Source organism: Nuphar pumila, chromosome 9, assembly GCF_984573655.1.
Source record: "Nuphar pumila chromosome 9, dmNupPumi1.hap1.1, whole genome shotgun sequence".
Taxonomy (NCBI): Eukaryota; Viridiplantae; Streptophyta; class Magnoliopsida; order Nymphaeales; family Nymphaeaceae; genus Nuphar; species Nuphar pumila.
Genome location: NC_143257.1, coordinates 3,461,950 through 3,478,931, shown reverse-complemented (window position 1 = coordinate 3,478,931; position 16,982 = coordinate 3,461,950). Strand labels below are relative to the sequence as shown.

Below are 16,982 nucleotides of genomic sequence, written 5' to 3'. Positions count from 1 at the left end.
CTAAAGGTTTCAAGCTTTCCAACCAAACAAAAACCACTTTTGTTTGACATTAGAGTGCAAAGTTACAAGCAAAACAAGTTTTAAAAAACTAGGGTCCATTTTCAACACATTTTTGACAAATCAAATGGAAAAAACCTAACACATATTTCTTAGGAGAGGATGTCATATTTCCAACACTTTAAACTGTCGTTTCGATACCCGAGTAGAAAGATATGACCAAAATACCAAGCAAAGGCTGAGACGACACTAGTAAGTGTCGACAGATATAAGACATGTCGACAAGCATATAGCTTGTCAACATATCCTACGTTGAGAGACTTATTTTGAGATTGTTTTGGCCATTTCAAGAGCAAAAAACAAAGAGAGGGGGGCTCTAACTAGGGATGGCAGTGGACCGGGGCGGGGCAGGGGACAAGGTCTCCACCCTCGCCCCGTTTCAAAATTTGAACCTTCATCCCCGCACGAGGATGAATTTTAACCTCCACTCCTGCCTCCATCCCCGGTCCAAACGGGGGTGAGGCAGGGCGGGGCCCCGTTTTCCTTCGGTCTATAGTTATTCCTTAAAGGATTGGGGACGGGGCGGAGAAAGGCGGGAATTGAGATGCGGAAGGAACGGGGGAAAGCATAAGTCCATCCCCGCATGGGGATAGATTTTAACCTTCATCCTTGCCTCCATCTCCGTTTCATACCCTTCATCCCCGATCCAAATGGGGCGAGGCGGTGCCTAGCTCTAACATATAAATAGGAATCCCCACTTCTTTCCCAAACCATCTCATGTTACTCTCAAACAATCTTAAGTTCTCAAAAGCTCTAAAGTTCCTTAGGTTGTCCCTTTTTAAAAAAAATTATGGTTTTTTAGAGATTTTGAGTGAAAAAAAATCCCCTTGGCTCCCAAATCTCTCTCTCTTTCTCTCCTCCAAGTGTTGCCCAACCTACGCATCCTTCGACAAGTGTGCAAGGGAACCTAAGGTAATTTTGATCTTTTTCTTTGAAGATTCATTTTTTCTTGCTTTCTTGGGGTTCTTTTTCTCAAGATTTTGGGTTTCTTCTCCCAAGAAACCATCTTTCTTGGATTTTTGTTCCAAGAAACTTAACTCCTATGTCGGAAAAACCTTTTTTATACTTTGATTTCTACGTCAACGTGATCAAGACGCTGCCGCCATTATGCCGGATTATCACGACGAAAGGGCTAGGGTTTTGCCGGAAACCCGAGTAAATTCTCTCTCTCATTCTTATTTCATTTGTTGCACCTTTTTTTTACACTTTCCTAATAATTTAGTTCGTTTGCTCACATTCTAATTGAAAAACACACTTTCTTGAATTTGGTTTAGCTTGGGTGGGTCCACCATCCAAGCTTACCTCCCAGGTGCACATCGAAAGATCAAGAAAGCTCAAAAAAGGGTTTTCCCAGGTAAAGATCTGAACCTTGATTGGGCCATCTCTTGCCATTTGGGAAGGAAATACTCAATTTTGTACCGAGCGAGTGAATTCCATCACTTTTGAAATATAGGCGATCAATTCCAGCGAGCTCCCCACTTCACTGTGCTTCGCAAGGAACCAAAGCAAAAAACAAAAAAAAGAGATTAAAATAAGGTCTTGTGAGTGAGAGCCCATGTTCAGTCGTAGGGAGGGCTAATGGAGCTCTGGAATCCATTCCAACGAGCTCTTCGCCCTCCGCCCCCCTAAGCAGCCAAGTGCCTAATGGAGCTCGCCGGAATCGATTATGGCGAGTTTTCCCCGCCCCCTTAAGCAGTCAGAAAAATAAAAAAAAACCACTTTACTTGATTTTTTCGGTGATCTTCCCTTTTTCCAGCGAGCTTCCTTTTTCCGGCGAGCCTTGGAATTTCTAGCGAACTTGGTTGCTCCGCCTTTCGCCCCATCTTCCATGCTCTTCTTCTTCATATAGGAGAGAGGAGAAGATGAGGGAGACGATTGTTGTGGTTCCCCCAATGTTCGCCTCCGTCCTTCTTAGCATAACTCGTGAAATAATCATGTGATTCCAAATCACAACTCAACCCGTGAGATTCAAAATTTTACGGGTTGACGTGATTTTGAATAACGTGAGCCCCAAATCTCATGTTTGGTTGAAAATGAGATTTTGGGGTCACGTGAGAATCACTTTCTCATCGAGTGAGAGAGTGATCATCATGTGATCGAAGCAATAGTGAGGGTATTTTCCTTCTACTGGAACGATATATATATTTTTTTCAATAGACATATTGGAAAGATATACATCTTCTTAGACAACTTATTGAAAGATATAGAGAGAGGAACAAAGATTTGCATATGGTTTTTATTGATTTAGAGAAGGCATACGATAGAGTACCTAGGGACGTTCTCTGGTGGACAATGATGAAGAAAGGTGTTTCTCTCAAGTACATTAGTATAATTAAAGATATGTATGAAGGAGTAGTAACCAATGTCCGCACTTGTGGAGGGGTGACAACCAATTTCCCGATAACGGTTGGGTTACATCAAGGATCTGCTTTAAGCCCTTTCCTATTTGCGATAGTGATGGATGAGCTTACGAGATCAATTCAAGAAAATGTACCGTGGTGTATGTTGTTTGCTGATGATATTGTTTTGATTGATGAGTCTAGAGCTGGGGTTAATGCTAAGTTAGAATTATGGAGACAGACATTGGAAGCTAGAGGTTTTAAGTTGAGTAAGAGTAAGACTGAATATATGGAATGTCGGTTTAGTAAGCAACGAAGTAGTGATGGGAGTGTAGTGAAGCTTGGTGAGCAAGATATACCGGTGAATGATTATTTCAAATATTTGGGATCCATCATTCAAAAGTATGGAGAAATTGATGGAGATGTAAATCATAGGATAAAGGTTGGGTGGATGAAATGGAAAAGTGCTACTGGAGTGCTGTGCGATCGTAGAATGCCATTGCGGTTGAAGGGAAAGTTTTATAGGACGACTATTAGACCCGCTTTACTATATGGTACGGAATGTTGGGCTGCCAAGAGACATCATATTCAAAAAATGAGTGTAGCTGAGATGCGGATGCTTAGATGGATGTGTGGAAATACAATAAAAGATAAGATTCGGAACGAAGAGATACGTAAGAAGGTAGGTGTTGCACCCATTGAAAATAAGATGCGAGAGAATCGTTTACGGTGGTTTGGACATATTCGGCGAAGGCCTAATGATGCTCCAGTTAGAAGGTTGGAGAAATGGGAAAATATATTAGTTAAAAGAGGTCGGGGTAGGCCTAGGAAGACTTGGATGGAGATGATAGGAAAGGATATGAATGCTTTGAACCTCACCGAGGACATGGCGTTGGATAGAAATGATTGGAGGAAAAGGATTCATGTGGAAGACCCAAAATGAATTTCTTTTTTGGTTCATATCGCTGACCCCAATTGTTTTGGGATGAAGGCGTAGTTGTTGTTGTTGTAGACATATTGGAAAGATATTTCATATAGAAATACCGAGGTGGTATTCCATGTGGTAAGCGGGTCCTGTCCCAAGCTGAAGGCCCATGTTCGAATCCCTCTGCCACATGGGGCTTGGTAGCCCAGCTTGCCTTTCAAAAAAAGACATTTCATATAGAAATATTGCATCAAACTATCACATCGTTCAGTGTCATATGCTAGCCCTTTTTATTTTTGGTGAATGTGTGAACCACAATGAGCTTCATTCGGTTACGCAAGAAGTGAAAAATAATCAGAGTTTGGTTCCTTGAGAGTAATGGAGAGCTCCTTCAACTTCACCAGACAGAGAGATAGAGAGAGAGAGAGAGACGCTTTCAAAGGCGTGTCAAATTTGACACCTTGAGTGCGTGCGAGTCTAAAAACGTTAACCTTCCTTTTCCTTTACTACGTTTTGGTGGTCTCCGCTCCAAAGAATAGGAGGCCCTTGCAAGTACAACCGCCCATTCCCGGCCCTTTTCTTTTCCCTCCCCACGTGGTGGCACTGCTTACGTGACTGAAAACAACGGAGGAGGAGAAGAAGGGTTGAAATTATCATAGTGCTCATCATGATCTTCATTGGGTATGTGATTTGATACCTTGTTACTCAAGGTGAAAATGGGGAAGATAACAATTAGGGAAGTCTTGGTTGTGAATAGCACATTTTATCACAGTATGTGGAGAACTGTTTGATGGTATATTGATCGATTCGGTTCAATGCTATCTAATGTTCCTTATAATTATGTTTTTTTTTTAATTTTTTCATTCTGAATTTTCTGAAGTGTTATGCTTATTCACCATTTGCTGATTGTGAGCATCAATCCCTTGAAGCATAGTTTTGCTTTTGATCCTGATGTTTTAAGCTACCGATTGTTGTTATTATGGTGTCTGTTATTTAGGTAAATGGAGAAATAGGATTGCTAAAACCGGTCCCATATGGGTGGGAAAAGATCTGATTAAGATGATCATAAAACCTGTTTTTAACATTTGTGCTTACATATTGGCATTCATCTGCCCCATTTATTTGTTTTACATGTTCAATAACTAGATTAATTGATCTTTAGATCACTGGGATCGTGTGTTTAATTTCTGGTGCTAATTCATGCTCTTGATAACAATTTAATGATTTGGAAAAATTTTGGCCTCCCCTGTTTTGCAGTTGTCTCTGTTTATGTAGCACGATTTGTGGGATCGTGTGTTTCTGAAGTTTCTCTCAGCTTTTTCCTGGTTAAAGGACATGGCGAGTTTGTTATCCAGGTTTTCCTTTGGCTTAGCAAAAAAGAAAAAGGAAAATCATATGGAAAGAACACACTCTCATGATGATTTCAAGGTGGAACTTGCAGAAAGGTCTTCAGTTGCTGATATAGAGCTAGGCAGCAGAAATGGTCGATCACTGCGTTCTTTGAGCAGCGGATGCAGGAGTTCTTTCCGTGGTGGAAGTGGGAGAAGAAGCTCTGTGAGCATGTCTCGTTGCATCAGCAACAAGTTTGACGGAGATGATGAGGTTGAGATGGAACTGGCAGAAAGGTCGTCTTCAGGAGCTGATTTGAAGCCGGGTGGCAGAAATGATCAGCCATCACGTTCTTTGAGTAATGGGCGCACGGGTTCTTTCCGTGAAGAAAGTAGGAGAAGAAGCTCTGTCAGCCTATCTCGGGGAATTAGCAAACAGTTTGATGGAGACAGTCTCAATCCTAGTGAATACAGTGTTGTTGTTGATGGGGCATTGCTCCATGATGGAAACCCAAGATTAGGATCCATTTCATTGAGCGTGGATGGAGATAAACTATGCGCTGAGACTGGGATGGTTGTACCTGATGATGTTCTTATATTGACCAATGGCTTTCGGTTCCAAGAAGGTCATCATTCCAGCATGCAGTCACCTTCTTCACCATTGGATCCAGATATCGTGGACATTCCTATTTTGCATAGTAATGGCCATAGTAGAGATTCCATGTTGCTGGTTCAGGTTAGTTGCTTTTTCTTTCTTTCTTTCTTTCTTTCTTTTTTCTTTACAGCAAGAAAACAAAAAACAGATATATCGCAGTAATGGGTCTTGATATGTAAAGTGACTACTGAATATGAATTCTTTTTGTTAGAGAGAATTCCATCTATTTTATACATGTATATTGATTTTTATTAATTGATGTATTTATCTGAAATTAAAGCCTTTTTGGAACAAATATAAATGTTGCTCAGTTACTTCTAGATTCTCAATAACGAGACTGCAAGTCTCTTTTTTTCATGATGAGCAAGACTGCATGTGCTTGAAATGCTAAATAGATACTTTAAGCTTAGATATGTTATAGAAAGACAGTAGTGTAAGTTTTTATTTATCAATTTTCGAGGCATAGCCAATTGTGCTAGAAACTTTAATTACGAGGCTAGTTTGGTCTGAGGGCTCTAACAAAAGTTGATTGGCCTGACAACTCAAGCCCTTGCTTATAGACATTGTACAGATTTTTGCAGTGCATAGGATTTTGTAGTTTAGTGATTTCACAATGGTTCATTTCCCTGATCTTTTTTAGCCTGCATCTCTAGTATTTCTAGCGGAACTGGTATTCTATGAATCCCTTTAAAGGTGACCTGCCTATTTATTGTCGTGGACAGTAGATCATCTATTAATAATATACAATTTGGGATATTTCTGGACTTCACTTGAAATTCAGATTTTTGGCACAGACTCAGATACAATAACTATGCAAGCTCATCTCTGTCCATGTGCTATAGACATGGATGGCTCCTTCAAGATCAAGAATGCGAGATTGTACGAGTCTAAATTATGAGCCTGTTAACATCCTAATTAATAGATTTGTCAAGAGAAGAACTCCACCATCGATTGTCACTGAGCTGATCACTTAGATCTGAGAGCTTGCAACTGAGAATCAAAGCTTAAACGGTTCCTCTCCAAAATTGCCAGGGGCTTTATTTATTGGAACTACTAGTTGAAGATGGCTCGTGCTGCAATATTTTTAGCTCTCCTTTGTTGATGTAACTGTCATCCAAAACAGTACTCTTTGGAGGAGAAGAGTACAACTTACCAACTATAAGTTGCGTCAACTGGCTTTCATGATCCAATGTCTCTGCTTTAATCTGTAACAGTGAAGGATGATCAAATGTTGGACACCATGGACAAAGAAATGAAGTATAATAAAACTTAGATGACTATAAGGATTGAAAATGAAGAACCTTGTTGGGCGTAAGTGGGCATGTGATGCTAAATGATTTGATGTGTATAGATGGAATCGAGGCTTAATGATTATCTAGTGTATGCTTCAGAGGGATCTACTAAGAATGATGGTCTTGATTTTGACGATGCATTAAACCCTGTTCACATAAAGAATGATTTTTGCATAGTGTTGTAAGGGAAGTCTTTAACGTCATCTGAATGAAATAGATTTTGCTGGCTGAATGGTTCAAAGCTTCAAGTACATGGATAAAAACAAGCTTCACGAAGCCATTTTTAGACTTGAAATAATTATTGAAAAGAGCATGGGTTTAGAAGAGCAATAATTGAAGGCTTCTTTCTCTTCTCTGGAAATAGCTATATATGTCAGTGTACTAACAACATCCAGCTCACTATCCTTGAACAACAAATGAAAGACCTTGGTGAGCTGAGAAACTTTCTTAGAATTAAAGTGGATACAAATTCTTAATATATTTAGCTGTCAACAGTATGTGGTTGACTTATTTGAAGAGTTTGACATGGCTACCCATGCTTGAAACCTTTGTTCATATGAGTAAGCTACCAAAGGATCTGTGGAACCTCTTCAAGAACAAAAAGATATAATAGCATGACATTGTTTTAGGGTTTGAGAACCAGGCCCAATATAGCACTGTTAGACATGCCAATTTGAACAACTACCACTTAGTTCACCCTGGAACCTCAGAAAATAGATACATATGTTAAAGGAACCATGAAGCACTGACCTCCTATGATTAATGTTGTTATTTTTGCCATTTTTACATTTATTGCACAGAACAACGAAAAGAACTTATAAAACAAGTTTTTTGTTGTCTTTTTTACTTTGACTAATATAGAGTTCCAGATTCATGTAGATAATTTCTGTGCTGTTGTGTTTATTTGGAAGAAACATACTACCATGCAGAAATAACAGATACAAGACCGTTGTAAGACTAAACTAAAGCAATAACACAATTAGCCATCTTTTCAGAAATCTTGTGGACACAATATTGAAACTGTTTTTGATAAAAACTACTTCATTTGATTTGATTTATTATAATTATGCTCTAACAACTAAATCCAGATGATAAATCTGAATATCTACAAATCAAGTTTCTGACATAAGTTGGAAGTGCAAGCTATACGGTTTTGGTACCATTTGCTTTTAGCTGATTTTCTAAAATTTTGTCTTTTTATTATTGACTTCATAGTAAGTTATCATCTACGAAGAACAAAATCCTTGAGCATGGTAGACCATGTTAAGTGGCCTCCTCCATAACTAGACCAAAACAGGGTGAGAAGAACATGAAAAAGAAGATAAGCCAGTAAGTCAAAAGACAGAAGGCAAATGAACATCATACCTGAGAAACAAACAATGAAGCCATGTACTAGATGGTCTACCACAATGCACTCATTTATTTTATCTGAGCATTCAGCGGGGAGCAAAGAACTATTGTGAGGTCTAGTTAGAAGACTAATATTATCTTATGATAACCAGTATGTTTGAATTTACTTAGATAACAAGTATCATGGCAGCTCCTGGCCATTAGTTGGGCAGAAAGATCTTTACTGTGAAGAGCAAAATGCCTTGGTTATGTTGTGAAACCTAGACTGTAGCAGCATATGAAGAATAAATCATCATTTTGGTTTGAGAAAATTTTGAAGATTGCAAATTCAAACTGAATACATTGGTCAAAGGGTTGAGTTGCTGATATCTTGGATATTTTTAGTGCCATTATGCCATAGTTTGTTCAAAAGCAAGCCCTACAAGGTTTTTTCTGATGCATAGCTGGAAGGTAATCAATGGACCCAGACTGCTGTGCCATTGACACCTTGTCACCACTCATCAGATTGATAGCACACCAGTCCTCCTTGTACTTCATCATTTTTGTATCTTATATGCTATTTACAGTAATGTCTTCTGCACAAGGGAAGATGAAAAATACATTACTCAAAATATTTCTTTCTTTCATGCAGGTTGATGGTTTTGTGCAATACACAAATGTTGTAACTATAATTATTTATTTGTTTTCATAGGAGTTTATGCTTTTATGAAGTTGGAAGGGAAAATATTTGCCTTTTTTCCAACTTCAGACAAATATCTGTAGTTTCTGTATGTTGGTCCATGCACGTACCATATCATGTTTAACAAAAATTTAGTGATTACATTCTTGAATTTAGGTTTCCATGTTTATTAGTAGAATATTATCTTAATAATATCTTTTGCAATGTTTTGTATTACAGGCTAGGCAGGAATCACTTCCAAAAGTACTTATGCATATATCTATACTTGTTCACCTGGCTGTTTTTGGAATCTTTGGGGTAAGCACCTCCATTTAAATAATTTTATTTTAGCGAAATGTGAAAATATCTAATGCAAGTATCTAAGCTTATATTTACATTCCCCCACCTGGATGTTTTTGGAATCCTTAGGCTCTGAAATTCTATTCAGATTGTATTCTTCAGTGGAAATATACAATATGATTGTCATAGAAAAAAATCAACTTTCTTAAACATCCTGACAAATCCTCGCTGCCTGCAAAAAATGGTGATCTTTGTTACTTTTGTTTCTACATCATTTGTTCTGATCCAATCTCCAACCTGTCAACTGCTTTTCAAGACCCATGTGTGGACAGAACCCTGAGGTAGTAAGATATGGTTTCATTACTGAATACTCGGGTGTCTTCAAAGTCCATAGTGCTTGTTTATGTAATTTTAGTTATACTTTTGTTGTTTATGTATTTGTGGAATCACAGAAGAGGTGATTGCATTTTGGGGTCCTTTTACTTGTATTAAAGTGCTCCAAGCATTAAACATAGATAGTGAAACCCTAGATGATTATTTGGGTCCTCTATTCTATTTCAGCAATCTTCACTTGATCTCTCTCTGGCAAAATCATTAATTTCAAACACGATATTCATCTATCACTTTAATCATTCATGAAATCATGCACACATATATATTTTCAACATTATCAATATCATGATGAAATAACTCATAAAGATATATAAATAACAAATCATTTTTACACAGTGAAAGATAAGAAATGATTTCAATTACTCAATATATTTAAGAAAAATCAAATACACAGATGACTTCCATTTTAGAAGCAATATTAGCCATACAACTAAAAAAGTCACTTATGGACCAATTTTAAGAGATAATAATGAAAAATCTTTCAAAAACACATGCTTAGAAAACTAACTAATGAAACCAACAATATCTCATGGAAGTGCCACAAAGGCTACAATGAGATATCAATACGATGAGGGTCACTTATGGACCAACTGAAAACACACAAACAACTCCCAAGGTAACAATAATATAGCCTTCATTAACAAATGCTTAGAAAGCATTAATTAAACTTATGCAAAACATGCAAGGCAATCAATCATGGAACAAATCATGCAACTAAATCATGTTAAATGCAAAATGCATGAAAAATTTTCAATAATCATTTATCATACAAGAGCAAATGAGTTTAGAAAAATTACGAAGAGATTTAAAAATCCCACAATGAATGATATTAGCAAATCTTAAAACTAGTTTGACCACCTCCCTAAACCTCCAATCCTAAAAAATCAAATGTATTAGCGATTAGAATAAAAGCATAATCATAATGTCACTAAAGGGCTAAAAAACACAAAAAAAATGTTAATAACCAACATCTCTTGTCTATATAAAATATCACTTAAAACTTGTACGGATGTATCAACGACTAGAACAAGAGCATAACCAAAATGTATGCACATAACTCACCACATTGAAAACATTTTCTCTTGTCTACATATAGTGACACTCAAAATAAGTGTATCAAGTATTAGAACAAGAGTATAATTTTAATGTCACTTATGGGCTAAAAAAACACAAAAAAAAGTGGGAATAAACATCTCTTGTCTACATATAATGACACTCAAAATAAATGTATCATCTACTAGAACAAGAGTGCAATCTCAATGCCACTTATGGGCTAAACAAACACACAAAAAATATGAATAAATATCTCTTGTCTACATATAATGGCACTCAAAATAAGTGTATCAGCTACTAGAACAAGAGTGTAATCTCAATGCCACTTATGAGCTAAAAAGACACAAAAATGTGAACAAACATCTCTTATTTCATAGCCCAATTATGGGTCACCTTTCAAATATGTCTTCAGAGAACTATGTGAAAGAACTAAGTAAAGATTTGAGTTTTCTTTATAAAATACCACTGTTATCTTCTGCCCATACTTCCAGCAAAGTGGAAAAGCCAATTGAAAAAAAACACATTTTTTTATTAAGTTAAAATGTGACTCAATCACCTATCTTAATATTAGCTATAACAAATTCTCATACTAGAGTTTAAAAATTAGCCAGTGCCAATGATGTGTTTGCACGAGAATGACATTTGTGGACACACACACACACATATATATGTGTGTGTGTGTGCGCACAAATCAATGGATGAATACATCAATTATATTAAAATACTATAAAAATCAAACTTTAGATGCTACTGGTTTTTAATTCGTCATAATGTACTTCAATATGTTTATTATTTAATTAAAAATCTCATATTTGGAAAAATAGTTGCCAATGATTTAATTGAATCATATGAATGAACTATAAGAAAAAAAATATTTGATGAATGAGCAAATTGCAATGAATATGCCCATAATATATGATGAAAATAAAGGAATGAAGGTGGTTGGGACAAACAAATGAACAAATTGATAATAAAAATATTTGACAAATGAATAAATGGCAGCGCTTATAGGCACAATAGATAAACGATAAAAATGAAGCAAAAGGGAGGGCGAAAGTAGACAAATGGGTAAATGGTGTTAAAACTGTCTTGGGTTGGCAGACTTTGTCTTGAAAACCGAGAAGAAGTGGTAGAAGGGAGGAGAGAGGAGAGAGAGAGGAGAGAGGACGTTCTTTTCTTGGAATTGGCAGCCACACAGATTTCCTGTAGCTGCACTAAACTTCATTAAGGTGAAATAGGTTTTACAAATCTTTTACAATGACAAGACTACCCTTAGTTAGTAATGTATATTATATTACAATATAACATACACGTGATCTATATGGATCCTCTACTGGATCCATATCTGATCTGTATTCTAATACCCTCCCTCAAGTTGTGCATGGGATTGAACCATATGCAACTTGTTCTTCAGATACCAAAAGTGGTTACTTGTGAGACCTTTTGTGAACATATCAGCAGCTTGGTCTTCTGAAGACACATAAATCGGTTCAATCTCTTTGTTTGCTACTTTTTGTCTGATGAAATGTTGGTCAATCTCAATATGTTTGGTCCGACTGTGATGAACAGGATTGAACGCAATTTGTATAGCACTTCTATTATCACACATGAGGGTTGAACTTGAGATACTCTCTCCCATCTCTGTAAGGAGATGCCTAATCCAGGTTACTTCTCCTGTGGTAGCTGCCATAGATCTATATTCTGCCTCCGTGCTAGATCTTGCCACAACTTTTTGTTTTCTGCTACTCCATGAGATAAGATTGCTTCTAATGAAAACACAATATCCTGAAACAGACCTCCTTTCATTTGGGTCCCCTGCCCAGCATCTGTATAGGCCAATATGTCATGTTTCGGTGTTACCCATGAAGATTGAGCATATATGAGTCCATCACTCACCGTGCCTTTTAGATAGCGGAGAATACGTTTGACGACATCCATGTGACCAGTCTTTGGTTCATGTATGAACTGAGATACTTGATTTACAGAATAAACAATGTTTGGTCTAGTAAAGGTAAGATACTGTAACATGCCCACTAAACTGCAATACTTGCTTGCATCAGGATACAACTTGCCATCACAAATGTTGAGTTTTTGATTGACAACACTGGGTGTAGGCACAGGTTTGCAATTTGTCATTCCTGCTTTGGCCAGAAGATCAAGAGTGTATTTGCGTTGAGTTAATGATATTTTTCCATCTTGTCTGTCCACCTTTACACCAAGAAAATATCTTAGTTCTCCAAAATCTTTCATCTTGAATCGCATACTTAGTAAAACTTTAATTTGTTGAATATGCTCTGGAGCATTACCAGTGATCACTATATCATCAACATATATAAGTAAGAAAACCATAGTGGTTTCATCCTTGTATATGAATAAAGAATGATCTAGTTGGGAACGAATAAAACTGTGGTTTTGAATCTCTAAGGAGAAGCTTTCAAACCATGACCTGGAGGCTTGCTTTAAACCATACAATGCTCTGGTTAATTACATACATATTCTTTTGGATTTCCCTCTGCATAACCTTGAGGTTGCTCCATGTAGACCTCTTCTTTTAAATTCCCATGAAGAAATGCATTTTTAACATCAAGCTGACTAAGGCTCTACCCATGTTCAATAGCCAGGCCAAGGATAATACGAATAATTCCCATTTTCACCACTGGACTGAAGGTCTCATCATAATTTTGACCATATTCTTGGGTGAAACCTTTGGCAACAAGACGTGCCTTGTATCGTTCAATGCTCCCATCCGGTTTATACTTAATCTTATACACCCATTTCGAGCCAACAACATTTTTATCTAGGGGACGACCAACTATCTCTCATGTTCGACACTCATAAAGTGCCTCTATCTCCTCATTCATCGCCTCAATCCATTTGTTAGATTGAACAACTTGACAAAACCCAAGTGGTTCTTCATGTTTTTCAATCTTGGATAGAAAGATATGAAAATCCATAGAGAAGTTATCATAACTTACCCATTTTTCAATAGGATGCCTTATCCTGCTTGATCTTCTTGGTGCCTCTCTGTTACTGGGTAATGCCATGTGTTCTCCAACAGGTGCATCTGTTTGCTCTCTGGGTCTTCTGGTTTAGACATTCCCTTTGTATTTCAGACATTCTGTTTCCGATACCTTATCCGAATCCATCTCATCATGTATGCTTTTAGGAGCCAAAGTGGTACATTCAGCAGCATGTGAAATAAGTTCAACACTGAGTCATGGATCATACCAATTATCAGCTATATCGCCATATTCACGATCATAGTTGGCTTTATTTTCCAGAAAATTATTTTCATCAAAAACAACATTTCTGGAAATTCTGATCTTCTTATTGGCAGGGTCATAGCACCTGTACCTCTTGTATTCATCTGCATAACCTACAAATTGGCATATAGAGGCTTTGTCTTGAAATTTAGTTCTCATGGATTTGTCAATATGTACATAACATGTGCATCCAAAAACTCGTAACTCATCATAATCAGGGTGTATACCAAGGAGAACATAATAGGGAGACTGATTTTCAAGGATAGGCATAGGAAGGCGATTTATCACATGAGTGGTAGTGTGAAAGGCTTCTGTTCAAAGACTGATGGGCAAGTTACAACCATGCATCATACTCATTGCACTTTCCACAATATGTCTGTGTTTACGTTCAACAATTCTATTTTGTTATGGAGTATACGGGCAAGAAACTCTACAATGTATCCCATTATCTTGGAGGAAATTTAAAAATTCTTTGGAGGAATACTCACCACCTCCATCGCATTGGAGAATTTGAATATTTTGGGAGAATTGATTTTTAACATAGGCATGAAAGTGACGGAAAATAAGAAAGACCTCTGTTTTTTGTTTCATGAAGAATATCCAGGTAAAACGAGAGAAACTGTCAATAAAAGATACATAATATTTACTTTCAGAAGAGGAAGGATTGGGAGCTGGACTCCAAACATCCGAACATATTATCTCAAAAGGAATAGAAGCTCTTTTATTTATTTGATGAAAATGAAGTACATGACTCTTGTAAACTTGACAATTGGGACACATTTTATCCTTCAATGAAGGTGAAACAGACTCTCAAAGAAAACCATTAGACATTAACTTTTCAATAAAGACTTGACTACAATGACCAAGACGAGAATGCCAGAGATCTGCCTTATTACATTTGGATATACTTAGGACGTTTTTAGAGACATGATCAGACTTGGGCTTCAAGACACTGGCGGCTGGATCTTCATTAAAGACATACATGTTTCCACGTCGCTCTCCTTTAGCGAACATCTCCTTCATTTGAAGATCCTTGACAAAGACAGAAGTAGGAGTAAATTCCACAGATGAATTGGTAGAGTCAACAAGTTTAGATACATAGACAATATTTTTCTTTATATTTGGTGCATGAACAACATCAGATAAAAAAATAGATGATTCAGACAAAGGAATAAGGACGTTGCCTATGTTTGAAATAGGGTGGTGAGTCTCATCTCCAGTTACAATATTAGATTTACCAAAATAGGAAACCAAAGTAGAGAATTTACCTGCATTGCCTGTGACATGAATCGCTGCCCCAGAGTCAACATACCATATTCCATCATCATTCTGTTTCAGGTTCAAGTTGGCCATCGCAGATAAGAGAAGATCCTTAGCATCATCACTGACCCGAAATGTACCTACAGTTCCTGATGTAGCAACATTTCTATTGTTTTGCGCTCTATTTCGATTTTGTGGGTTGAACCAACAGTTGGCTTTGATGTGACCTCGTTTATTACACTGATAGCATGTGAGAACATTCCTTGAAAAACTGACTGTGGAATTTGGTGTAGGTAGTAACCCATGTCCACCCTGGATGGGAGTTCCCCTGCCTCTGCCACGTTCTCCTCGTGCACGATCAACTATCATCCCTGTGGCAAGAACCTCATGCGTAGATGATTGTCCAGCTGAAGTATCAGACATGCTCTTCAGAGTCATCTCGTACTGAAAGAGTTTGGCACGTAATTTCTCAAAACTGAGTAACGTAGGCAAGCACAATAAAGAGGTCACAAGAACATGATATTCTGATCCTAGGGCATTCAGTGTCTGCTGCACCTTTTCTTTATCTGACACTGAATATCAAACTATGGCTAACTGATCTGTGATACTTTTGACTTGATTTAAGAATTCAATGATGCTGATTGCTCCCTTTCTTAACATCTGAAATTCGCGTTTGAGAAACAACACTTTGGCCTCTGATATCTGAGAATATGTCTGAGCTAAATCTTCCTACAAAACTTTGGATGTGCAATCATCAGGAATGAAAATCAATACTTCTTGTGATAATGTGGAAGTGATGTACGCGACAAGAGCCTGATCGCGCTTCATCCAAGAAACAAATGCAGGATTGCGAATAATATTCGGCAATCCTCCATCCTCTTTGGCTTCGGTTGTGATAAATTCTGGAGGCATTGGAGTGTAGCCATCCAAGTGGCCCGAAAGGTCTTGACTTCGAATAAAAGGAGCAATTTGCCTTTTCCAAGTCAGATAGTTGTTGGTAGTTAACTTTTTCGAAACTAGCTGTCCCAGGAAGTTGGAAGAAAGACCTGAATTGCCTGAAGTATCCATTGTTAGCTTGTTGACAACGGAAAGACACTAGTGACTGAAACTGAGATGAAAAACTGACAAAAGAGTGTAAGATAAAAGGTTAAAATAAATGAGAATAGAGCAGACGTGACAAGGTAGTTTTCAGACCAGCAGTAACGTGATGTTCAAAACCGATAGAGAAGAAAATCAGAAAACAACAGCAGCGTGAGAAAAAAAATAATTTGCGTGATATGGGAATGAAACTGCAAATCAATTTGCGTGATATGAGAATCAAACTGGATGGGAATTCGGCTCTAAGAAGGAACAATAACAGATCTGAAACTGCTTCAGATCTGCGACAGAGAAACTCAGCAGATGAAAATAGAGAAAACAGAACTCGGCTTTATAAGATTGAAAAGAAACTCAGCTTAAGGAGAGACGATAACAGATCTATGTTTCAAATCTGCGACAGAGAAACTCAGCGAAAGAAAATAGAAGAAGAGGATGATGTCGTTGAAAGGAAAGAAATATTTCAGCAGAAGGGAAAAAGAAGCAAAAGAAGAAGACAAACGAAAGAAACGTGACCTGTCGACCTTTCACGCTGATGGAGCACGGGCTTGACAACTTTTCTTCATGCCCAGAACCTGCACCGCTCTGATACTATGTTAAAACTGTCTTGGGTTGGCAGACTTTGTCTTGAAAACCGAGAAGAAGTGGTAGAAGGGAGGAGAGAGGAGAGAGGAGAGAACACGTTCTTTTCTTGGAATCGGCAGCCACACAGATTTCCTCTAGCTGCACTAAACTTCATTAAGGTGAAATAGGTTTTACAAATCTTTTACAATGACAAGACTACCCTTAGTTAGTAATGTATATTACATTACAATATAACATACACGTGATCTATATGGATCCTCTACTGGATCCATATCCGATCTGTATTCTAATAAATGGAAGAAGGAGGTGAGGGAGGGAGGGACAAAGACACAGGCAGGTGGATGAAGGAATGGAATGAGGGATAAAAACGATGCGCAAAAAATAAATATACAAATGAATTACTAGATGCATGCACTCATGGGGCCTTTA

General features: G+C 37.6%; 1 protein-coding gene across 1 annotated transcript in view; it reads left to right on the top strand.

Moving 5' to 3' along the window:
- The first annotated feature begins 3,862 nt into the window (after positions 1 to 3,862).
- LOC149828226 (uncharacterized) overlaps positions 3,863 to 16,982 on the top strand; it is a 34,518-nt gene continuing 21,398 nt past the window's right edge. The window contains exons 1-3 of the mRNA XM_090016788.1: positions 3,863 to 4,002; positions 4,579 to 5,385; positions 8,845 to 8,922. Coding sequence (XP_089872914.1) covers positions 4,657 to 5,385; positions 8,845 to 8,922 — 807 coding nt within the window. The 5' untranslated portion in view covers positions 3,863 to 4,002; positions 4,579 to 4,656. The remainder of the gene's footprint in view (positions 4,003 to 4,578; positions 5,386 to 8,844; positions 8,923 to 16,982) is intronic.